This window comes from Mirounga leonina, unplaced genomic scaffold (assembly GCF_011800145.1).
Source record: "Mirounga leonina isolate KUSES-001 unplaced genomic scaffold, KU_Mleo_1.0 Mir_224, whole genome shotgun sequence".
Lineage (NCBI taxonomy): Eukaryota > Metazoa > Chordata > Mammalia > Carnivora > Phocidae > Mirounga > Mirounga leonina.
The window spans coordinates 20578367-20599500 of NW_023270615.1; the positions used below are offsets into that span (position 1 = coordinate 20578367).

Genomic DNA, 21134 nt, shown 5'->3' on the forward strand with positions numbered 1-21134 from the left:
ACCTCCTCACACCCCCCACACACCTCTTCACATCCTCCTCACACCTCCTACACCCTCCTTGCACCTCCTCATATACTCCTCACACCCCCTCACACCCCGTCCTATCACCTCACACTTCTTCACACCTCCACACACCCTCCTCGCACCTCCTCACATGTCATTTCACTCTCCTTAACCATCCTCACACTTCTGTCACGTATCTAATCTTGGGAACCATTCCCCACCCCAGGCGGCCTCTCCCAGCTCCTGCACTCCTCGAGGCGCAAACGGATCCCAGTACTATCGTAACCAGGATGAGGACCTATTCTTGTTACTGTAGTATTTGGAAGGGCTTCCTGGAGGAGGTAACATTTTACCAAAATCTGAAAGTTAAATCCGTGGGGTTTTAGGAAAGAACGTTCCAGCTGTGGACACAGCACGTGAAAGGTGCTCAGGCATGGACCATGAATGGTTCCAGTTGTAGAGGTGTGGAGGTGAGGATACAGGGACAAATGGTGAGGGCCTAGAGCAGCTGGGGCAGGGGGAGCAGGGGAGTTTGTGACCTGTGGTGCCTTTCATGCCCCGATGGACCACCCCAGCTCACCAGCTGGGCCCGGAGACCTGGGACAGGCACTGACCACCCCTTGCTCAGGGGAAGGGACCCCACCACGGGCCCCGAAGGAGTGGAGGAGGCCTTACAGGTCTCAGGGGGCAGACAGCAGCAGGACCTTCCCCGCCACTGGCCTGCTGGGCCTGTCTCTGGATGTTTCTTCAAAGGCGTTGTCTTGGTTTGGGTGGCTTCTCCACACGGACATTTACTTCAGGACGTTGGGAGTCTGAGATCACGACATCAGCAGATTTGGTGTGTGGTGAGAACCGGCTTCCTCTTCCCACTCTCCTCACATGACAGGCTCTCTGGAGTCTCTTTTATAAGGTCACTAATCCCATCTTGGGTTCCACCCTCACGGTCTAATTATCCCCAAAGGCCCTACCTGCTACCACCATCACCTTGGGGGTTAGGTTTCAATATCGTGGGTTTTGGAGAGGCACAAATGTTCCGAACAGGCAGGTGTTACCAGCTCAGGTAAAACTTCACTCCGGGAAACTCTCTTCACCTCCTGGGGGCCAGCTGTGCTTGAACCTTCCCACAGTGGCCTAATTTACTCTTACCTGCGTGTCTTGACCTGGGAGCATCCAGCACCTTTACCCAGGTGTCTCTGTCACCTTCAGCAGCGTGTGTCTGTCACCTTTTCCTAGCTGTGTCTCAGAGAGTGGGACAAACATGGAGAACACCCCAGGGCTCCTGCCGGGAAGAAATTTACCCTGGGAATTGGCATCTCGGCCCCTCATGATGGGTGGAGTGGCTGCAGACCAGGCAAGACATGCGTGGCTGAGCCTCAGGGGTCTGCTGGCCCCCAGAACCTCGGCCACCCCGAGTCTGAGTCCAGAGCGGGTGCAGGGACCCGGCCGCTGGTGTGGCAGGCCAGTGGGAAGGCGGCCTCCAGTCCAGCCTCCGCAGTGATGGGAGCCGTTCGCATGGGGACCTGGCTACAGGGGATCTGAAATGCAGTACGTCTCTCCAGCCCCGGTCAGGCCCCAGAAGGGGGACCGCTGGGGAATGGGCAGGCTCGCAGGTCCCTCACCTGGGCCCTGAGCAAGGGCAGGAGGACCTCCGTGTGGGGCAAAGCTGTGGGCTCCATTCAGCCCAGCGGCTCAGGGTGGCCCTTGCGTCCTCACGGCCGAGTACAAGCAACCGTGCTTGCTCCACCCGACGGGGTGTCCCAGAGAGAACCATGCGCCTGATGCACCTTCCCACAACCTGGTAAATTCACGGACAGAGTTCTGGCGAACAGCACTTAACTGAGCAGTGCTGTCCGAGACCCGCTTCCCTGATACGCATGGGCAACTGCAGCTCCGCCTTTGGGGCCGCACCAGGGCCTGCAGCACAGCGGTGGCGAGCGGGAGGCCACGCGGGCCCGCGGCAGCCAGGCGTGCCAGGGGCCGCTGCCCAGCTCTCCCGCGCCCTGGCCCTCACTTGTCCGCCTGGGCACGGGAGTGAGTGAATTCGGCCCTGAGCCGGCCGCGTGGGGGTGGGACCCCATGCCCTGGAGCTGCTTCCTCGGGCCCGTGCCCTGCCACCCCGAGAGCTGGGAGCGCTGTCATTCCTGGAGGTGGCCAGCCCTGGCATCTCCGGAAACCTCCCGTGGAAACCTAAACTCATGGTGATTCTTGGGTTGACAAATATGCTTCTGTTCCCCAAAAGGAGGCTGTCGGGGGAGGAGCTGGCGGGGAGGCAACTGGGAGAGGGACCGCGGGCGGCCAGCCTGCTCGTGTGTCTGTGAGTGTGTGCGTGTGCGAGGAGGGCAGGTGGAAGCCCCATCTTGGCGGCTGTAATGAAAATGGCGGCACCCGGAGGGATGCGGTGCCGTGAGCTCCTGCTTCAGGCGGGCGGCACGCACGGCCCGGCACTGGCGACTTGGTGGGCTTACAGGGCCCTCAGGACCGTGCTGCTGGATGCCACAGGAGGGGCACCAGGCCCTCTTGAACCTGCACACTTACCCTCCCGTGTCCACGAGGGAAGTTTCCACATTGGGATCCTGAGCCTGAGGCTGGCAGGTGAGACGATGAGCCAGAGGCCAGGGCCTCAGATGGCACAATGACGTTTTTCATCTCTAAAAGTTCTAGTAGGTTCTGTGGACTGCTTTACTCCCAGTCTCCGCCTGCAATCTGGGACAAGATCTTGTGCTCATTTCCGGGCCCTGACTGTAGTTGTAGCCATCAGACCCACCCCAGACCCGCTAAGCCCAGGTCCTCACCTCCCAGTGGGGAGGGGCTCCATTCCCAGGACAGGGGCTAGCAAGGCCAGGCAGGGCCCAGGACCTGGGTGTCCACTCTGGTGACTGGATGGGGACACACCATGGAAAGGGAATGAGGACAGTGGTGAAGCTTGGACCACCTCACATGCTGGGTCCCCCTTCTCCTGGCCAAGTAACCTCTGTTTCCTCTTCAGGAAAGGAGGGGTGCAGCCCCCACATGCTGGGACCACTGGGTGGAAGGAAGCGAACACACGTGGGCACTGGGGCTTCTTGGGGTATGCGGCTGGTGCCCCTGGCGTCCCAGGGCAGTGCCCCCACCCAGCCTTCCTACCTGGGCTGGGGCTGGTGGCTGGGAAGGGCCAGGGTATGGGCAGGGACGGGTGTGGGGGCACACGACACACCAAGCAGGGACGGCAGAGGGGATCGATGTGGGAGGGGCGTGCCCTGGAGGGAAGCTGTGGGAAGGGGTAGTGGAGGGAGAGCAGGGAACACGTGGCGGAGACGGTGAGGCGGGGGGTGTGTGGGGGTGGGCGCTGAGGGCAGCAGGGGCTGGGAGGGCAGCCTGAGTAGGACCTGGGCCCCAGGCTGCTTGTGGGACAGCAGGTGCCCTCAGGGTCAGAATCATCTAGAAAACACTCCTGAGAAAAAGGACAAGACTCCAACATTTAATATTGTTGAGTACCTTTGTCAGGTGAAGGTAACTTTCTTAAAAAAGTATAAATAGTGAAAAACAAGCATTTAGAAAAGAAGCGGCAGGCCCCCAGGCGGGCGGGCGGGGGCGTCAGAGCCTTCCCAGGTCGTCTGTGAGGAAGGCCAGCAGGAAGCGGCTGACGTGCCTGTCGACAATGATGGGGGAGAAGCCCAGGACACGCCGGGCCCCCGGCAGCACCTTGGGGTCTGGAAGACAAGGTGGTCTCAGAAACCGCCACCACCGTTCTCAGCCCCATGCATCACCAAGCCCCACAGCCGAGGGACATGGGGTGTCCCTGCCAAGCAGGTCTGCCCGGCGCTGCCTCCCCACGCACGGCTTCCACAGGCCCGGTGTGGCAGGAAAGGGATGGCAGCTGCCACGCTGGGCCACGGGCCTCCCGTCCATTTGTCAGGGCTGAGCTGTGGAGGGGCCAGAGGTGGGTGTCTGCTCCAGGCCACACACGGGACGGGGCTTTCTAACCCCAGAGCCCAGCTGCGCCCCGCCTCCCATCAGGGGCTGTCATTCCCTGCCCCCCCCGGGGGTGGAGGGCTTGAGAACCGGGGCCCCACATTCCCTCTTCTTCCTGTGCCCTGCAAGGTGGGCCCTGCCACTGTCCCACTGTATGTGCAAGGAAACTGAGGCACAGGGAGGCCAGGGGACTCGGTGCTCGGGCCTGGCCAGGCAGCACCCACCTGGAGGGCCGCAGTAGACGAGGAGCGCCAGCCCCGCGGCCAGGCCGAGGCAGGCCAGGAAGGCCACGGGCCCTGGGGAGAAAGGGGGTACATGAGCAAGTGGCTGGCTGAGCCTGGAGGACGGGGCGCCCCAGCAAGCACCCTGGGGCCCGTGCAATGGGAAGCCAGGACCAAGCCTGACTTGGAAAGGAGCAGCCCCTGAGGCAGAGACGGAACCCTGGGGGGGGATGGGGTGGGGGTCGCGGAGGCGGTTACCCCTGTCACTGAGCTCGCGGCCCACGGTGCCTGAGTCTAGCTCTGTGCAATCTGAGTTCTCTGGAAACAAAATCACAGGGCTCGGTTAGTGGTGAGCGGGCCAGAGGAAGGGGGTTGCCCCGCCCCCAGGAAACCAAGGGCCTGCTCAGGCTTCTTCTCCCCAACCCTGGGGGCCCCCAGGCTGGGCGGAACCAGGCTGTATGGGCACCCAGCCTTCTGGGCTGGGCTTGGGGGAGTCAGCACCAGAGAGGGGACCCTGGGACCAGCCTCATGGAACCCTGAGTTTTGGGTTTCCTTCTGTCCACTTCCTGAGACCCTGAGGGCCATGGGGTGGGGGCCATTGTTCCCTGCAGATGCAGACACCAAACGCAGCATGAACACCCGCCTGTCCCAAGTCTGATGTCCACATGAGGGCAGGGAGTGTGTTCTCCCCAGAACTCCCCAACCAGCCACCTGCTGATGGCCCAAGAGCCTGGAAGGTACGTGACTCCCAGTCAGGCTGTGGGGCCCCCCAGTGGCTGGTATGATGTGCTGGTCCTGGGCCAGAGCTCAGGGCCCAGTCCTGCCGCCCGCCCTCAGGTCAGGGACACCAGCCCTGGGTCCCAGCTGAGCATCCTGGGGTGAGCGGGTGAGCCACCCTGTCCCTCAGGCCTCCAGCTTCAGATCAGAGGATTGAGGGACAGCAGCCCCTCCTCCAGGGGACCAGGGCACAGAGGCCTCAGAAATGAGCTGCCATCCCTGCCTACGCCTCCCCCATCCCCAACCCAGCAGCAGAGGGTCCCTCGGGACTCACACGTCTCCTGAGCACTCAAGCAAGACCCTCTAAGCCAAACGCACGTGCCTTGGACCAGCCATCTGTGCCCGAGTCTGTTCTACAAAAACACCCACACTGCAGGGATCCCCCCGGGCATCCTCGGTTGTGGGGGCAACCTCGGCTTCTCCATGGGGGTACAGTTGGCTCAAGCCTGGTACAGCCGTGAGCCGCCTCCAACACAAGCCTAAGGATTCCCAGGGCGCTAGGCTAGAGAGAAGGGCAGAGCCTCGCACACAAGATGCTACCTTCCGTGTAAAGACTGGCCCAAGAGAGACAGAGACAACGATCTCTGCATCTGAAACACTCCCTTCTCTCTCTGGGGGCCACTGTGCAGATGGCCTTGGGTGAGGGGCCGGGCACACTTACGCGGGCTGAGCCGGCTGGGCAGGCGACTGTGCAGTAGCTGGGCGTGGATGTACAGGGCCCGGTAGAACTCCTGGCAGTCCCGCTCGCCGCTCCGCTGCAGATGGCCCAGGAGGTCACAGAGCCGCACGCGCAGGGACGCCTTGGGGTTCCGGAACTGGGGGTGGAAGGGGTGCAAGGGAAGCTCAGGCTCAAGGGCAGGACACTCAAAGGAGGCAGCTACTGACCGCCCCAGACCACCCAGGGCCACAGCCCACCCACGCTGCGGTCACAGCACAGTCATGGTCCCTGCACTCCCTCCGCTGTGGAGGCCAGACGGCATCAAGGAGGACAGTGGCGACATTATTCCAACTGTCAGAAGCCGATGGCTTGCTGTGTGACTTTGGCAAGTCACTTCCCCCACTACGACTCTGCTTCCTCAGTTGTAAAAAGGATATAATAAACAAACGGTAGGGTCGCTACAGGGAATCAGTGAGGTGATGGCGTGAGTGATAACTTCCAGTAGTTTACAGTCTACAGGAATGTGATTCAAGTTTTTAAAAACCAAGGGTTAAGGGGCGCCTGGGTGGCTCAGTCGGTTAAGTGTCTGCCTTCGGCTCAGGGTCCTGGGATCAAGCCCCACGTTGGGCTCCCTGCTCATTGGGGAGTCTGCTGCTCCCTCTGCCTGCTGCTTCCCCTGCTTTGTGCTCTCTCCCTTTCTCTCTGACAAATAAATAAAATCTTTAAAAAAAATAAAAAATAAGAACAAGCTCTTTTGATGTGTTTGATGGAGAAATTAGAAATTCTAAAGGTCAGTGAACTGGGCTCTTGCTTGGATCCCTGGAACCCAGAAGCGGTGGCCTGGTGCTGCCACCTGGTGGCAGCATACCATTCCACTTGGAACCAGAATTGAACCAGAAACTGCAAAGGCAAAGACAAGCATTCGGCAGGAGCCACGGAAACTATGAGGAACGGAATACTGTGGGTGTGTATATGCAGGAGTCTCCTTTTTTTGTATAAACGTCTGAAACTTTTCAAATTCAAATCTGTACACAATATATTAGACTTAATTACGATAGTAAGGGATAAATTTTACCCCTGCTTTTTAACTTACTGCATACGTTTATAACTTAAGCTTCTGAGCCAGTAGCAGGGCCCAGCTGGATTTCGGCTGTCCCCAGGAGAGGCCCCAAACCCCGTGGACAGCCCTGCACTAGCAGCGGGAGCTGCAGCCCCAAGAGCAGGGCTCAGTCGGCCACCCAGCTGGGGGGGAGCCCCGCACCCCGAAGCCCTGGCGCTGAGGGGGGAGCAGAGAAAGGGCAGCACACGCAAGGTGCACCACTCTCCCTTGGTTTCCCCAAATGTTTGTTCACTTTTGAACCTCTGTAAGAGGCAGGAGCAAAGCCGTGTGGCACTGGGGTGGAGCCTGGCCAGCAGCCCTGCTCCTCCCCCACTCCCCACGCCACCCCCAGGCCTGTCATGCGTGGGGGCACACTGTCCTGTCTCCTGGGGTGCTCCTGGCACCTCTGGAGGGCTGCCAGCAGGCCCCGATGACACAGGAAGAGACTGAGGCTCGCAGAACTAATGTTCTGGGCCCAACATCACTGCGAGGCGCTGGGCTTTCACCTCTGAGCTGTCCTGTCCTGCCCCCAACCCTGCTTCCTCCCAGCCCCGGGGGGAAGGGACCCACGGGAGACATGCCAGCCCCCTCCCCATTACCTTCTCTGCATCCTTGTTGCTGAGGATCTGAGGGTAGTAACGATTCAGCTGGAGGACGATCCTGTCCACCTGCTGCTCACTGAGGCTTCCCTGGCCCATTAGGAAAGGTGTGTCCTGGACCAGGCGGTCACAGTAGGTCTGCTCTGAAACGGCAGGGAGCACGGAGGGCATGAGCCGGCACGGCTGGGGTGGGGGCCGGGACAGCAGGTCCCCCACACCACACACAGCGTGGCCCCCAGGCCCCTGGAGGCTCATCGGCTGTGAGCTCCCGGACAACTGCTGACACCCCACCTGTGTGGGCTACGCACAGCCGGACCCCCCGGCAGGCTCGCTGCCGAGGACAGAGAGGTCGAGTGCGCTGTCCACGGGGAAGGGCCCAGGCGGCCTGGAGAAGGCCTGACCCTGCAGCTCCCACAGCAGCTCTCACAGGGGCAGAAGCGCAGGGCTCAGGGCGGCCATGCTGGCGTGGCCACGGACACGCCGTGCCTGCAAGGCCCCGAGAAGCCACCACTGCTGCAGAGCTCCGTGCCCCTCCCCCGCCCCCACCGCCACGGGCCGGGATGCTCTTCCCTTCGTTGCTTCTTTCAGGACCATCATTAAAGCCTCACTGTGCACCTGCTTTCCCATTAAGAATGTTCTTTAGAGGGCGCCTGGGTGGCTCAGTTGGTTGAGCGGCTGCCTTCGGCTCAGGTCATGATCCTGGAGTCCCGGGATCGAGTCCCGCATCGGGCTCCCTGCTCGGCAGGGAGCCTGCTTCTCCCTCTGACCCTCCCCCTGCTTGTGTTCCCTCTCTCGCTGTGTCTCTCTCTGTCAAATAAATAAAATCTTTTAAAAAAATAATAAAAATAGGGCGCCTGGGTGGCTCAGTTGGTTGAGCGGCCGCCTTCGGCTCAGGTCATGATCCTGGAGTCCTGGGATCGAGTCCCGCATCGGGCTCCCTGCTCAACGAGGAGCCTGCTTCTCCCTCTGACCCTCCCCTCTCTCATGTGCTCTCTCTCTCTCATTCTCTCTCTCACAAATAAATAAATAAAATCTTAAAAAAAAAAAAAAAAAGAATGTTCTTTAGAATGACAGGCCTCTAAAGACCAGGGGGGTTAGTGGTTGTTGGGCAGCCCAGGATCCCCAAGGGAGAGTCCTGATTCCACAGCATCAACTACCTGAACAGGTGCGCTGCCCCCCCCCCCCACCTGTGGCGGCCGATGGACGGGGTTGGGCACAGCTACATAGGAGGAGACTGTTTGTATGTGATTGGAGTTAACTCGCTATCCATTCAATTAGATGGTTATGACTTTAGGATGTTATGTGTAATTCTTATGGTAACCACTAAGAAAATATCCATGGAATATAGACAAGGAAATCAAAATGTGTTACTAAAGAAAGTCAAACAAACATGAAAGAAGGCAGTAGTGGATGAAGGACAAAAATCTGTAAGACATCAGAAAACAAATAGCAGAAAGGTAGAAACGAGTTATTCGGTATCAGTAATTAAAGACACAGATTGGCAAAATGGATTTGTGAGGGGCACCTGGGTGGCTCAGTCGTTAAGCGTCTGCCTTCGGCTCAGGTCATGGTCCCAGGGTCCTGGGATCGAGCCCCGCATCGGGCTCCCTGCTCGGCGGGAAACCTGCTTCTCCCTCTCCCACTCCCCACTGTGTTCCTGCTCTCACTATCTCTCACTGTCTCTCTCTGTCAAACGAATAAAATCTTTAAAAAAAAAATGGATTTGTGATATTGTGATTTAATGTCAGAAATATATATTTGGTCTTCGTCCCAATTCCTGGCACAGAGCTCCTAAAACCCTTGGAATTTCCTAAGTGATGAGCCATGAAGGGGAAGGGTGCCTTTCGTTGCTCATAACAAGCCCCTTTCAGCCTCATCGGACTTTGTGTGAATGGGGTGGTTTTCTGAAAGCCCCTAAACAACCACAGGATGCGAGCCGGTTGCCAGTGAAGCCAAGCACATGGTTAGAGGCTTGGAGCTTTCAGTCCCACCCAACGCTGACCTCTAGGGAAGGGAGCGGGGCTGGAGGCTGAATAGACCACCAAGGGCCAGTGATTTAATTAATCGTGCCTACATTAAACAAAACAAAACAAAACAAAACAAAAAAAACCTGCCTAAAAACCCAAAAGGATGGAGTTTGAAGAGCTGCCTGGTTGCTGAGCACACAGAGGAGCCGGGAAGGTGGTCCGCTCGGCAGGGACATGGAAGCTCTGTGTCCCCTCCCACATACTTTGCCGTGTCTCCTCTGTGTGGAGGGTCACTTGTATCCTTTGAAATGTCCTCTGTAATCAATCGGCGACAGTACCGAAAATGTCTTCCCAGGTTCTGTGAGCTGCAGTGAATGACTGAACCAAAAACTGGGGTCCTGGGGCCCTCGGGGTACAGCCAGCCCATCAGCAGCACAGTGGCAGCCAGCCTGGCGACTGGCATCTGCGGTGGGGGCGCCGTACAGGACTGAGCCCCTGCCAGGTGGGGCTGGAGGCCTTCCCCAGGGAGACGGTGTCGGAGACCCACAGCTGGTGTCGGAGAGTGGCTGCGTGGAGGGGAGACCACACATCTGGCGACCAGCAGCGTCAGGGGGCCTCAGGACTATGAGTGCTGGGGCAGGAATGGAGGGGAAGCAGAGCTCTCGTCCCTCTCGGGATTAAAAAATATGATCCAACCATATGCCGTCTCCAAAAGACTCCGATCCAAAGACACAAACAGGCTGAGAGTGAGAGCAGGGGAGCAGCTGAAAGGGCGAGGGGCTCCACGAACAGAACACAAGAGACTTTGCACCACAGACGGGTACAAGAGACACAGAAGTACATCCTATGTTAATAAAAGGGTCAATTCAGCAAGAACATCAAACACACGCCTGCACCAAATATCAGAGCCCCCAAATAATAGTAAAGATCTAGTAATAATGAATAATAAGAATAGTTAGAGGCGTCAGGACCCCACTTTCATAACAGGCAGCATAGAGGGAACTGCAGGGCTGAGCTGCAGTGTAAACCAACCACAGCTCTCACGCGCACACGGACACACACGGACACACGGACACGGACAGTCCACCCAACGGAACAGGCGCATCGCGGACGCCGTGTTTCCACAAACCGAAGGTCTGCGCCAAGAGTGAGTCGGTTGGTGCCACTTTTCCATCAGCATCTGTTTGCTTCATATCTCTGTGCCACGTTTTTTTTTTTTTTTAATTTTATTTATTTTTGAGAGAGAATTACAGAGAGGGAGAATGAGAGGGGTGAGGGTCAGAGGGAGAAGCAGACCCCCCGCCGAGCAGGGAGCCCGATGCGGGACTCGATCCCGGGACTCCAGGATCATGACCTGAGCCGAAGGCAGACGCTTAACCAACTGAGCCACCCAGGCACCCCTCTGTGCCACGTTTTGATAATTCTCAGAATTTAAACTTCTCATTCTTCAAACCTTTTCATTATTAGTTGTTATGGCGACCTGTGATCAGTGATTATGACTTGCTGAAAACTCCGATGATTGGTAGGATTTTTCAGCAGTAAAGTCTTCTTAATCAGGGGACGTACACTGTTGGGCATACGCTACTGCACTTCATAGGCCGCAGTACGGCGTAAACGTAACTTTTATACGCAATGGGAAACCGAGAAATTCACTGGACTCACTTGACTGCGATATTCGTTTTTGTGCTGGAACAATTATTTACTGTCTGGAACCAAACCCACGACAGCTCTGAGGTGGGCCTGGACACATTCTTCTCAAGTGCCCACAGAAAATTCTCCAGGACAGACCGCAAAACAAGTCTGGCTACAAAACAAGTCATAATATATTTTAAAAGACTGAAATCATACAAAGGGTCTTTTCTGATCACATGGAATAAAGTCAGAAATCAGTAACGGAAGGAAAACTGGAAAATCCGCATGTGAAAGTGAAACAATGGATCAAAAGAAGAAATCACAAATGAAATGAGAAAACATCTTGAGACAACTGAAAAGAAAAATACAACACACCAAAACTTAAGGGGTCTTAGGAAAGCAGTTCGGAGGAGGACATTTAGGCTGTAAATGCAAATTTTACAATAGAAGAGAGATCTCCAGTCAACAGCCTAATGTTACACCTTAAGGAAGCAGGAAGGGAAGAGCAAACTAGACAGAAAATAGCAGAAAGGAGGAAATAATAAAGATTAGAGCAAAGATAAATGCAATAGAAAATAGAAAAAAAAAAAGCAAAACTTGGTTCTTTGGAAAGATCAAGAAATTGACAAACTATTAGCTAGACCACAAAGAAAAAAGACTCAAGTTACTAACATCAGAAATAAGAGTAGGGACAAGACTACCAATTACACAGAAATAAAACGGATTACAAAAGAATACTATGAAAATTTGTAAGCCAACAAATTGGACAAATGAGATGAAACGGACAAATTCCTAAAAACACACAAACCAAAACACAAATACAGAGAAAATCTGAATGGACCTCTAACTAGCAAGGAGATTAAATTAGAAATCAAAACTGTCCTAACGAACAGAAGCCCAGGAGCAGATGGCTCCACTGGAGAATTCAACCAAACATTTAAGTGGCAATACTTCTACAATTCTTCCAAAAACAGAGAGGAGGGAATACTTCCTATCGCATTCCATGAGGCCAGCATTACCCTGATACCAGAACAAGACAAGGGTACAAGACAACTACAGACCAATATCTCTTACAAATACTGATGCCAAAATCCTCAACAAAATACTAGTAAACTGAATTCAACAGCACATTAAAAGGATTATACAGCAGAAGAGCAGGATGGCTCAACATATGATCATCCATCAATGTAATACGTTACATTAATAGAATGAAGTAAAACACAGACACACATCACAATCATCTCCAATGGTGCAGAAAAGGCATTTGACAAGATTCAATACTCTTTCTTGATTAAAGAAAAAAAACCTGCAATAAATTAAGAATAGAAGAAAATTTCCTCACCATAATGAAGGTCGTATATGACAAGCCCACAATGAACATCATACTCAGTGGTGGCAGACTGAAAGCTTTTCCCCTACGACCAGAAACCAAGCAGATGCCCACCCTCACCACTCCTATTCAGTGTAGCACTGGGAGTTCTAGCCAAAACGATCAGACAAAAAAAGGAAATAAAGGGTATTCAAATGAAAAGGAGGAAGTAATATTATCTCTGTTTTGCAGATGACATGATTTTATATATAGAAAACCCTAAAGGTCAAAATTAATCAATAAATTCAGCAAAGCTGCAAGATATAAAATCAATACATAAAAATCAGTTGCATCTCTATACACTGACAACGAACAACCCAAAAAGGAAAATGAGAAAACAATTCTATTTACAACAGCATCAAAAAGAATAAAATACTTAGGGATAAATTTAACCAAAGAGGTGAAAGAAAGACCAGTACACCGAAAACGCAAAACATCGCTGAAAGAAATTTAAAAAGATACAAATAAACGGAAATATACCCTCTGTTCATGGATTGGAAGTTAATGTTGTGAAAATGACAATGCTCCCAAAGTAATCTACTGAGTCAATGCAATTCCTATCCAAATTCCAATGATGTTTCTTGTTTTTCATCCTAAAAGGGGCCTTTATAGCCAAAACCATCCTGAAAAAGAAGAACAAAGTTGGAAGACTCACGCTTGTTTCAGCACTACAATGCACAATGATCAAAACAGTGTGATACTGGGCACAAGGAGAGACATACAGACCCATGGAATAAAACAGAGTCCAGAAGGAAACCCTATTTTGAGTGTGTGTGGGGGGGGCGGTGTTGCGGAGACAAGACAACTCACAGGATGGGAGAAAATATTTGCAAAGCATATATCAGAAAAAGGACAATATCCAGAATATAAAGAACTCCTATCATTCCATAACAACAATAACAACAAAACATAAATAACGCAATTCAAAAATGGGCAAAGGACTTGACTAGGCACATCTTCAAAGAGGACATAAAAGGACTACTGAGCACATGCCAAGATGCTCACAGTCACTCATCCTGAGGCAAACGCAGATAAAACCACAATGAGAAAGCACTTCACACACACAGTTCTGTATGAACAGGACTGGGGGGCTGTAACATGGGACAGCCATTCTGTAGAACAGGAAAGTCAAACACAGACTTACCCCATGACCCAGCAATCCCACTCCTGTGTACACGCTCCATCCAAGGAACTGAAACCAGAGACTCACACACCTGCACACCAATGTTCATAGCAGCATTATTCACAGTAGCCAAAAGTAGAAACAACCCAAGAGTCCAGGTACAGAGGAACGGATAAATGAAATGTGGTAAATGCATACAGTGGAATATTACACAGGCATAAAAGGGAACGAACCTCTAAGACGTGGATGCCACAACCTGGGTGAACCCTGAAAACATGCTACATGAAATAAAGACACAAAAGGACAAACATTACATGATTTCCACTTATATGAAATATACAGAATGGCAAACTCTCGAGACAAAAAATAGAACAGTGATCACCAGAAGCCGGGGGCAGGGCAGGAAGGAGTCACCGTGTAACAGGGACAGAGCTTCCCCTTGGGGTGATGAAGTTCTGGGAGCACAGAGTACTGATGGCTTCACAACACTGTGCATGCATGTAATGCCACTGAAATGGGTAATATGGTAAATTTTATCTTCTGTATATTTTAACACACACACACAAAGGTGAATGCATAATTGAGCGGTGGTTCTGTTTAATCAGTTTTATAATGAAATATAATTCAGGGATAAGAAGAAAAGAACCGTGGAGTCACAAAAAGGCAAGGAGAGAACTTAAATGCATATTGCTAAGTAAAAGATGCCAGTCTGCAAAGGCAACATACTAACTATATGCTATTCCAGAAAGTGCAAAACTATGGAGATGGTAGAAAGCTCGGAGGTTACCAGGGCTGAGGCAGGAGCACGGGACGAATGGGCAGAGCCCAGGGGATTCTCAGGGCAGTGAAACTACTCTGTGTGATAGTGTAGTGGAGGATATAGGACTCTATGCACTTTTCAAAAGTCATAGAATGGGTAACACAGGAGTGAACTAGAATGTAAACTATGGGCTTTAGTTAGTAACAATGTATTAATATTGTTCATCAGGTGTAACCACAGTAATGCAAGATAATAAAGGAAACTGGGTTAGGGGAGGAGTATGGGACTCTCTATACTATCTGCTCAATTTTCTGTAAACTAAAAATTCTCTAAAAACATATTAATTAAAGAGAAATCCTACTTGGAAATTCCATTGTTAAATTTTAAAGAAAAAAATGGAAGGTACAGAAAGCAGATGAATCCCTGGGTCCAGTGGGGTTACCTGGGAAGGAGCATGAACGAACTTTCCGGAGTGACAGAAATGTTTGACTTCATTGGGCCTGGGCTGATATCGCCATGGATGTATACATTTGTCAAAATTTATAAAATTATTCATTAAAAATAAGTGCACTTGTTGTGAGTAAATAATCTCAATAAAGTTGATTTTTAAAAACGGGGTCATCGGGGCGCCTGGGTGGCTCAGTCGTTAAGCGTCTGCCTTCAGCTCAGGTCATGATCCCAGGGTCCTGGGATCGAGCCCCACATCAGCTCCCTGCTCGGCGGGAAGCCTGCTTCTCCCTCTCCCACTCCCCCTGCTTGTGTTCCCTCTCTTGCTGTGTCTCTCTCTGTCAAATAAATAAATAAAATCTAAAATAAATAAATAAATACATAAATAAATAAAAATAAAAACGGGGTCATCATGTGGGAACAAGTAGGGTCTTCTCCCTGATTTCCGCCATGGGCCGACTCAACAGACCATGTCTTCCTCATCTCTCTCTCCCATTGCCACCTCGTCCTGGCTGGTCTTTGCCTCTCAAAAATATGAATTTCTAACCTCTGAATCCTTCCAGGCCCTGAAAGTCTACCTGGAAGATGGACTCATCAGTAGTCCCACTGTGGTGAGGGACACTGAGGCATGGCAAAGAGATACAGTACCTGCCTAAGACCACAGCCAGCTAGGGCCTGAAGATGGTGGTTGGACCCACACATGGTTTTGTGGAGCCACTTGACATCCGGACTTCCCACTTGTCTAATTATTACACTCGTTAACTTACAATTAGCTGCATCAAGTCTGTTCCTGGCCTGGCCCCAGGCTGTTCTGCGCAGGGCTGCCTCTGCAGTGAGTGCACAGGGCAGGCACACAGTAGGCGCTCACTAAAGAGTCCTGGAATGAATGCATGTAGGTCCAAGGCCCACGCCCAGGGCCACCCGTGGACTGCGGCCAGCACACTGTAGCGGCTTCCCCTGCTGCAGCCACCAGCGAGCTGGAGTCTTATGCAGCAAGCATGAGTCACCTGGCACGGTGGCACAGCCTGGGGCTGAAGGTTTCTGGTGGCTGGAAGCTGTGCACGCAAACCACACCCAGGAATGAAAAAGCGCAGGAAAGGAAATGACTTTGCTCCCAGGTCCTGACTGATAGTCCCAGACAGTTTTTACAGGACAGAGGGGAATGCTCTGCCACGCTAGCTTCTTTTGCCAAGCCCCACCTCCCCCCCCTTCTTGCCCAGCTGGTGCCAAGACCACAGACCCCCAACCCCTTACCACCCCCCCGGCACTCAAGGCCCGATGGGAGCTGCCCCACCTGTCCTCACCCCAGGCCCCTGAGCCATCCTGCAGAGCAGCCCCAATGGCACCATACTGCCTGGGACCCCTTCCCAAGGATGAGAACAGCTGTCCTGTGGGTCCTCCCCAGCTAAGTGGTGTTCAGCTCACTGTCCTCCCCTGAAGAGGCCTTGCTGAGTACCCCTGGCTCCTGTCCCTCCCAGAATCCCCTCCTGTTTCGGGGCCAGACCTGGCCTCGGGTGCGGAGCTGAGAGGGCTCACTGCCCAGCACACCACAAGGCAGGGCCCGGTTCCACAGCAATAGGAAAGCTGTAGTGACACCTGGCCAGCACTGGGCAGACACATTGGGTCCAAATGCGCATCTTGCAACTTGTCATGGAGACCCCAGAACCGGCATAAGGCAGGCGCCCGGTCAGTGCACAGGGACAGTGCGCCAGGGACCTCGTGCCTGCAGCCTTGCAAAACTGTCCATTTGACCCTCCCGGGCCTGCGCTCTCTGGGCCTCAGTTCCCCATCCCAAGAGTGAAGGGCTGTGACTGGCGGGATCTCTGGAGGCTGGGCACTCAGACTTGGCTGTGAGAAAGGGGCAGGTGGGGAGGCTCCCCCAGGACCTTGAGGGGGCCTGGGCAGGACGCAGGCCGAGTTCTGCCCCTGCCACTGACCATCCGGGCCGCTGGGGCTTGGCACCCGTCCAACCTGAGCCTTCATTTTCTCCTCGGCACAGAGAGGATACCCTACAGCGATTCTGATGGGAGGCCCCTGACTCGGGGCCAAGCCCACAGTAGGCGCTGGTAAATAGCAGCCACAAATAAAAGGGTTCAGGAAGATGACAGGGGCAGGGGAGGCAGCTAGGCTCTCTTCTGACCTAGGCTGGGGCACTGTGGTCCCAGAAGACACTAGGTTCCAGCCCCTGAAATCCTACTTGTGTGACTCCAGTGAGCACGGGGGAGGGAACAGGGACTTGTGGGCCAGCCCTTGAGGTGGAAGAGCGGGGCGTTGGGAACGCGATGTGCGGGAACAACAGCACCCCCCGATCACGCTGTCATGGGGTCCGTGCCAAGCCATCACCATCACCGGGTGTCTCCCCCCGTGGAAGATGCACAGAGCAAGGTGGCCCTGCTCAGCTGGACCGGCACGGAGTGGGTTCTCCAGTCCAAACAGGCTCCGGGGGCATGGCAGGGGGCCCCATCCTGGGAAAATAAGCTGGAGGGGGTAGGGGCGCCCGGGGGACTGAGTCTGTCCCCGGCCCCCCGGGGCCTGTCCCGGGGCACAGCAGAGTCCCACCGGAACGCGGTCCTCTGGGCGTCACGTGGCTGAGGCTGGGGGGCTGCGGCTCCTCGCAGAGCGCAGGGGCATCTGTCCGTCCACCTCCCCGCCCACAGGCGCGCTCCAGCCCCGGCCCCGCGGGCCTCCCAGGCCGCGACCACGGCCCCCGGCCTGTCGTCCGCCCGCCGACCGGGAGGCGGTCACGGACCAAGGTCACTCAGCCGCGGCCGCGAGCAGCTGCGGCCGGGGCAACATCGGGGCACCGGGCCCCGGGCCCCCCGCGGCCGCGCGCCCGGCCCGGGAGGGCAGGCAGGACCCCCGCCCGGCCCGCGCTCACCTGTCATGGCGGCGGCACGGCGCGCGCCCGGCCGGGCCCGGCCCGTCCCCCCGTCGCCGTCCACCCGGCAGGCTGCCGGTCCGCCGCCGCCCGACTCGGCTCGCCCCGCCCCTTCCCGGTAGGCCCCGCCCCCTCGGCAGGCCTCGCTGCGGCGTCGGCGGCTTCCCCGCGGCAGCCCCAACGCGCCCTCTCTGAGCCCGCCCTGTCCCGTTATGCTCCGCCCCCAGCGTCGGCGGCGTCGCCCCACGAGCCCTAAGCCCCGCCCCCTCGAGCCCCGCCTCCTCCGGCGGCGGCTACGGCGTCGTCAGGAGTCACTGCCCCCACCCCTCCCTGCGACCCGCCCATCCCGGGAGCTCCTGGCGCCTCTCCGCCGCTGCCCGGGCTCCAAGCCCCGCCCTCACTGAGCCCCACCCTCGCTGACGTCTGTTACGACCCTGCGACAGTCCTGAGCCACGCCCCTCGCTGGGCCCCGCCCCCGCCTGCTACGGGGCCTTCTGGAATCTCGAGCCTTGCTCGCACCAGCGTAGGGTACTCGGTTCTCGTTAAGTCCTTAGCTCCGCCCCCCACTGAGTCCCGCCCGGCGCTCCTTTCCAGGGCTCTAAACCCCGCCCTAACTATAGCCCCGCCCCTTCCGGCGACGGCTAGGGCGCAGCCACAGCCCTGAGCCCCGCCCCCAGCCCTGGCGCACCCTCCGCGATAGCCAACGCCCACCTCCTGGCCCCGCCCATAGAGGCCGCGCCCCGCGATGGCTCCGCCCACGCCGGCCCCGCCCCACACTTGTTCCTCTGGTGAGCGGGTGGCTCAGCGCGGCTGGCCACAGTCTGCGGCCCCGCCCCGCACCACCGTGCCCCACTCCCGAATGAGGAAACTGAGGCTCTGAGAGAGTAAGTGACCTACCCAAGGTCACGCAGGTCAGGCTGTAGCAGGTACAGGGGAGAAGCCAGACCTAACCGTGTCACCTGAGTGGAGCAAGCCTCTGTTGAGGACACCAGCCTGGCAGTGACCCTGACTAGGAGGTCTTTGCCTTGCCTAAGCTCAGTTTCCCTAGCTGTAAAATGGGTGACCTCAGGCGGCTCTCTCCTCCTCGCTCAGGAAGCCGCAGCCCCACGGGGACTGAGCTCTGCTCCCAGCTACGAGATGGAGAGCTGGCAGGGAAGGAACGCGGGGCCTTCACAAGCGGACAGGGTTTGGGTCTTACCTGGGGCCCTCTCTCGCTGTGCTGGCCTTCCCACATTCGCGGCTCTAATCTGCCATGAGGGGCCTGACCCAGAGTTCCCGTCACCGACCCCTCCCCAAGGCCCACGCATCCCCCTGCCTGTGCCTCAGCTGTCCCCTGTAAAACAGGGCCAGGACTGCCCATCACGGGTGGGTGTACTGGGGGTAGCCAGGGAATGGATTGGAAATCCCAAAACTCTTGGGCCTGGTTTTGGCGGTCACAGAACGGGAGCTGCCCAAACACTGGGAGCGAATTCCGCCGGGCTTCTCTGGGAGGCCCAGGCCGAGGGACCGCAGGGGCAGGGCCCCCTGGGGCAGGAGGGTCAGGAGGGTCACGGGTGCCGCCTGGGGTCCCTCCTGGCCTCTTGCTGGCCTGTGCGCTAGAGCGCGCCCCAGCCAGCTCCGGGCTCCAGGTGCTCCCTCCCACAGGGGCCTCCCAGTGGAATGCGGCCTGACCCCCTTTATTCCGCTTTCTGCACACTGTAATGGCTCCTAGCATTTACCTCTCGGTTGTTTCTCCCTCTAGAAGTAATCTCAGTGCCATAAGGGCGGGGTCTGGATGGGACTGCGGGGTTTCCCAAGCGCTCCCCACCTTCAGTGAGCGCCGGCTGGTGGCCAGCATTCCACCTTCACATCACTCCCCCTAAAGGATGAGCGGGGATACTGAGGCTCAAAGCGTTGGAGTCCTTGCCAGGCCAGGCCTCCCAGGTGCAGGATTCGCTTCAAGGGCCCCCCACCCAGTGCGCATGGCCCTGCGCCTCTGTGCCCTCCGGATGTGCCCTTCAGGCGAGCTGGGTGGAAGTGCATGGAGGGGCTGGGGTCTACCAGCCCTCTCCCCACCCCGAGAGCAGCAGGTGGTCGCGGCTCCCCACGTCAAAGGGCTGGCGGGACACTCCTCTCCTGGCTGGGAGCGCAGTGTCCTCGGCGCTTGCCCACTCCTGCACCCACCAGGTGCAAAGTGAGCACTCGGGCCGGCAGGACAATGGTCCTGGGCCGCTCTGCTGAGCACTGAGGGTCTCACACGGTAGACTGGATCGACCTGTGTGGGCTTTGCAGAGCTAACTGAAGATCCCCACCTGTCCCTGGACCTCAGGGATGCACTGGCCCTGACCCCTCCACCACCACCCCCCCAACTCCGCTTCCACCTCAGACATTTGCTTCTTTTGAATTCTGTCACTGTGGCATGATTTATGTGATCAGAGAGTAAATACAATTTTAAACTGGGCAGGGGATGCCCACCCCAGGTGATGTCTGCACCTGCTACCCGCTTCTCATTCAGGCCTCTTCTCAGCCCCTGCCCCAACAGCTCGGCAAAGTCACAAGGCAAACAAGAAGTAGGGATGCTGGCAGCTCCTCACACGGAGGGCTCATCTGCATAATTAATAAGGTCCTAGAAGTCAGAAAGAAGGGGGTCAACACTCCTGTATTCAGTGAAGGAGGAAGCAGCCTTGCGGGGCCACTCAATTCTGACCATGACAAGAATTTCATGTTTCATGGATCCAAGTGGCACAGTCCAAGATCCTGATCAAACCCTGTGTGGGCCTGGCAGTGGGGAAGGCCCCACACCACCACAGGGCACCTCCCCAGGCTCTTGGTCCTGTCCTCCAGCACTTCCTGCTATCTCCCCACTAGAATGTCAGCTCCTAAGGACAGGGCCACACCTGGTCATGGTGCCAGGCATCTAGTACCTGCTCCAGAAATGCACTTAAAGCCTGACTAGATGAGCTGAAGAAAGAGGGGCTGGAGGCAGGAGGGGCGTGGGGTGCCATGGGCTGAGGGGCAGTCTGTGTGGCTGGAGCTGATCGTGCAAAGGGACAGTGGTGGGTGATGAGGGGGCCTGAGTGCTCAGGAGGAGCAAGGATGTTCTCCCACATTCTCACACCACCAAGGCCCACCATTCATTCCTTCAGTCTCTCATTCATTCAACACATGTCTCCTGAACACCTCCCGCATGCCCAACCCAGAGCTAGATTATTACAGGGAAGCTGGGGCCCTGCCCCAACAGAGGTCCCCTGATACAGACAAAACAAAGGAGGGATGGGGCGCCGAGCGCTAGGAAAAGCAAGAGGCTAGAGGCCTCCTGGAGGGGCTGCCCACCCCCAAGATGGCCCCACCATCCTCACATCCCGAGTCACGCCCTTCTGCAGTCTCTTCCCCCAGCGAGCCAGGCGGCCTGTGTGACTGGTGACCCGTGGTGGAGTGAGCTGGGTGCCCTCCGGGATGTAAGGTGCCCGTGGCTCTGCCCTTCCCTCCTGGGCCACCTGCTCCGGGGGAGCCGCCCCCACGTGCTGAGGACACGCAGGCCGCGCTGCGGAGAGCCTGGTGTGGGCAGGAGCGGAGGCCCCCAGCCATCAGCCGGCAGCAGCTGCCCACGCGGGAGGGAATCTCCTGGAAGTGGGTCCCCGGCCCCATCAAGCCTTCGGGTGAGACCACAG

The 21134-nt window shown here is 56.1% G+C and overlaps 1 protein-coding gene across 6 annotated transcripts; it reads right to left on the bottom strand.

Moving 5' to 3' along the window:
- Nucleotides 1-3439: 3439 nt before the first annotated feature.
- Nucleotides 3440-17678, bottom strand: CARD19 (caspase recruitment domain family member 19). 6 transcript variants are annotated; one of them, XM_035029246.1, is made up of 6 exons: nt 17485-17678; nt 7309-7451; nt 5614-5767; nt 4434-4493; nt 4179-4250; nt 3440-3631 (listed from the first exon to the last, which is right to left on the bottom strand). In XM_035029246.1, exons 1-6 carry the CDS (start codon nt 17489-17491, stop codon nt 3534-3536), a joined length of 534 nt encoding a protein of 177 aa, XP_034885137.1. In that variant the 5' UTR covers nt 17492-17678; the 3' UTR covers nt 3440-3533. The 6 variants fall into 6 exon arrangements, with proteins under 6 accessions (XP_034885137.1, XP_034885136.1, XP_034885140.1 ...); XM_035029245.1 differs by having other exon boundaries at nt 3440-3692; XM_035029250.1 differs by lacking the exon at nt 3440-3631 and adding an exon at nt 3701-3905.
- Nucleotides 17679-21134: the final 3456 nt, after the last annotated feature.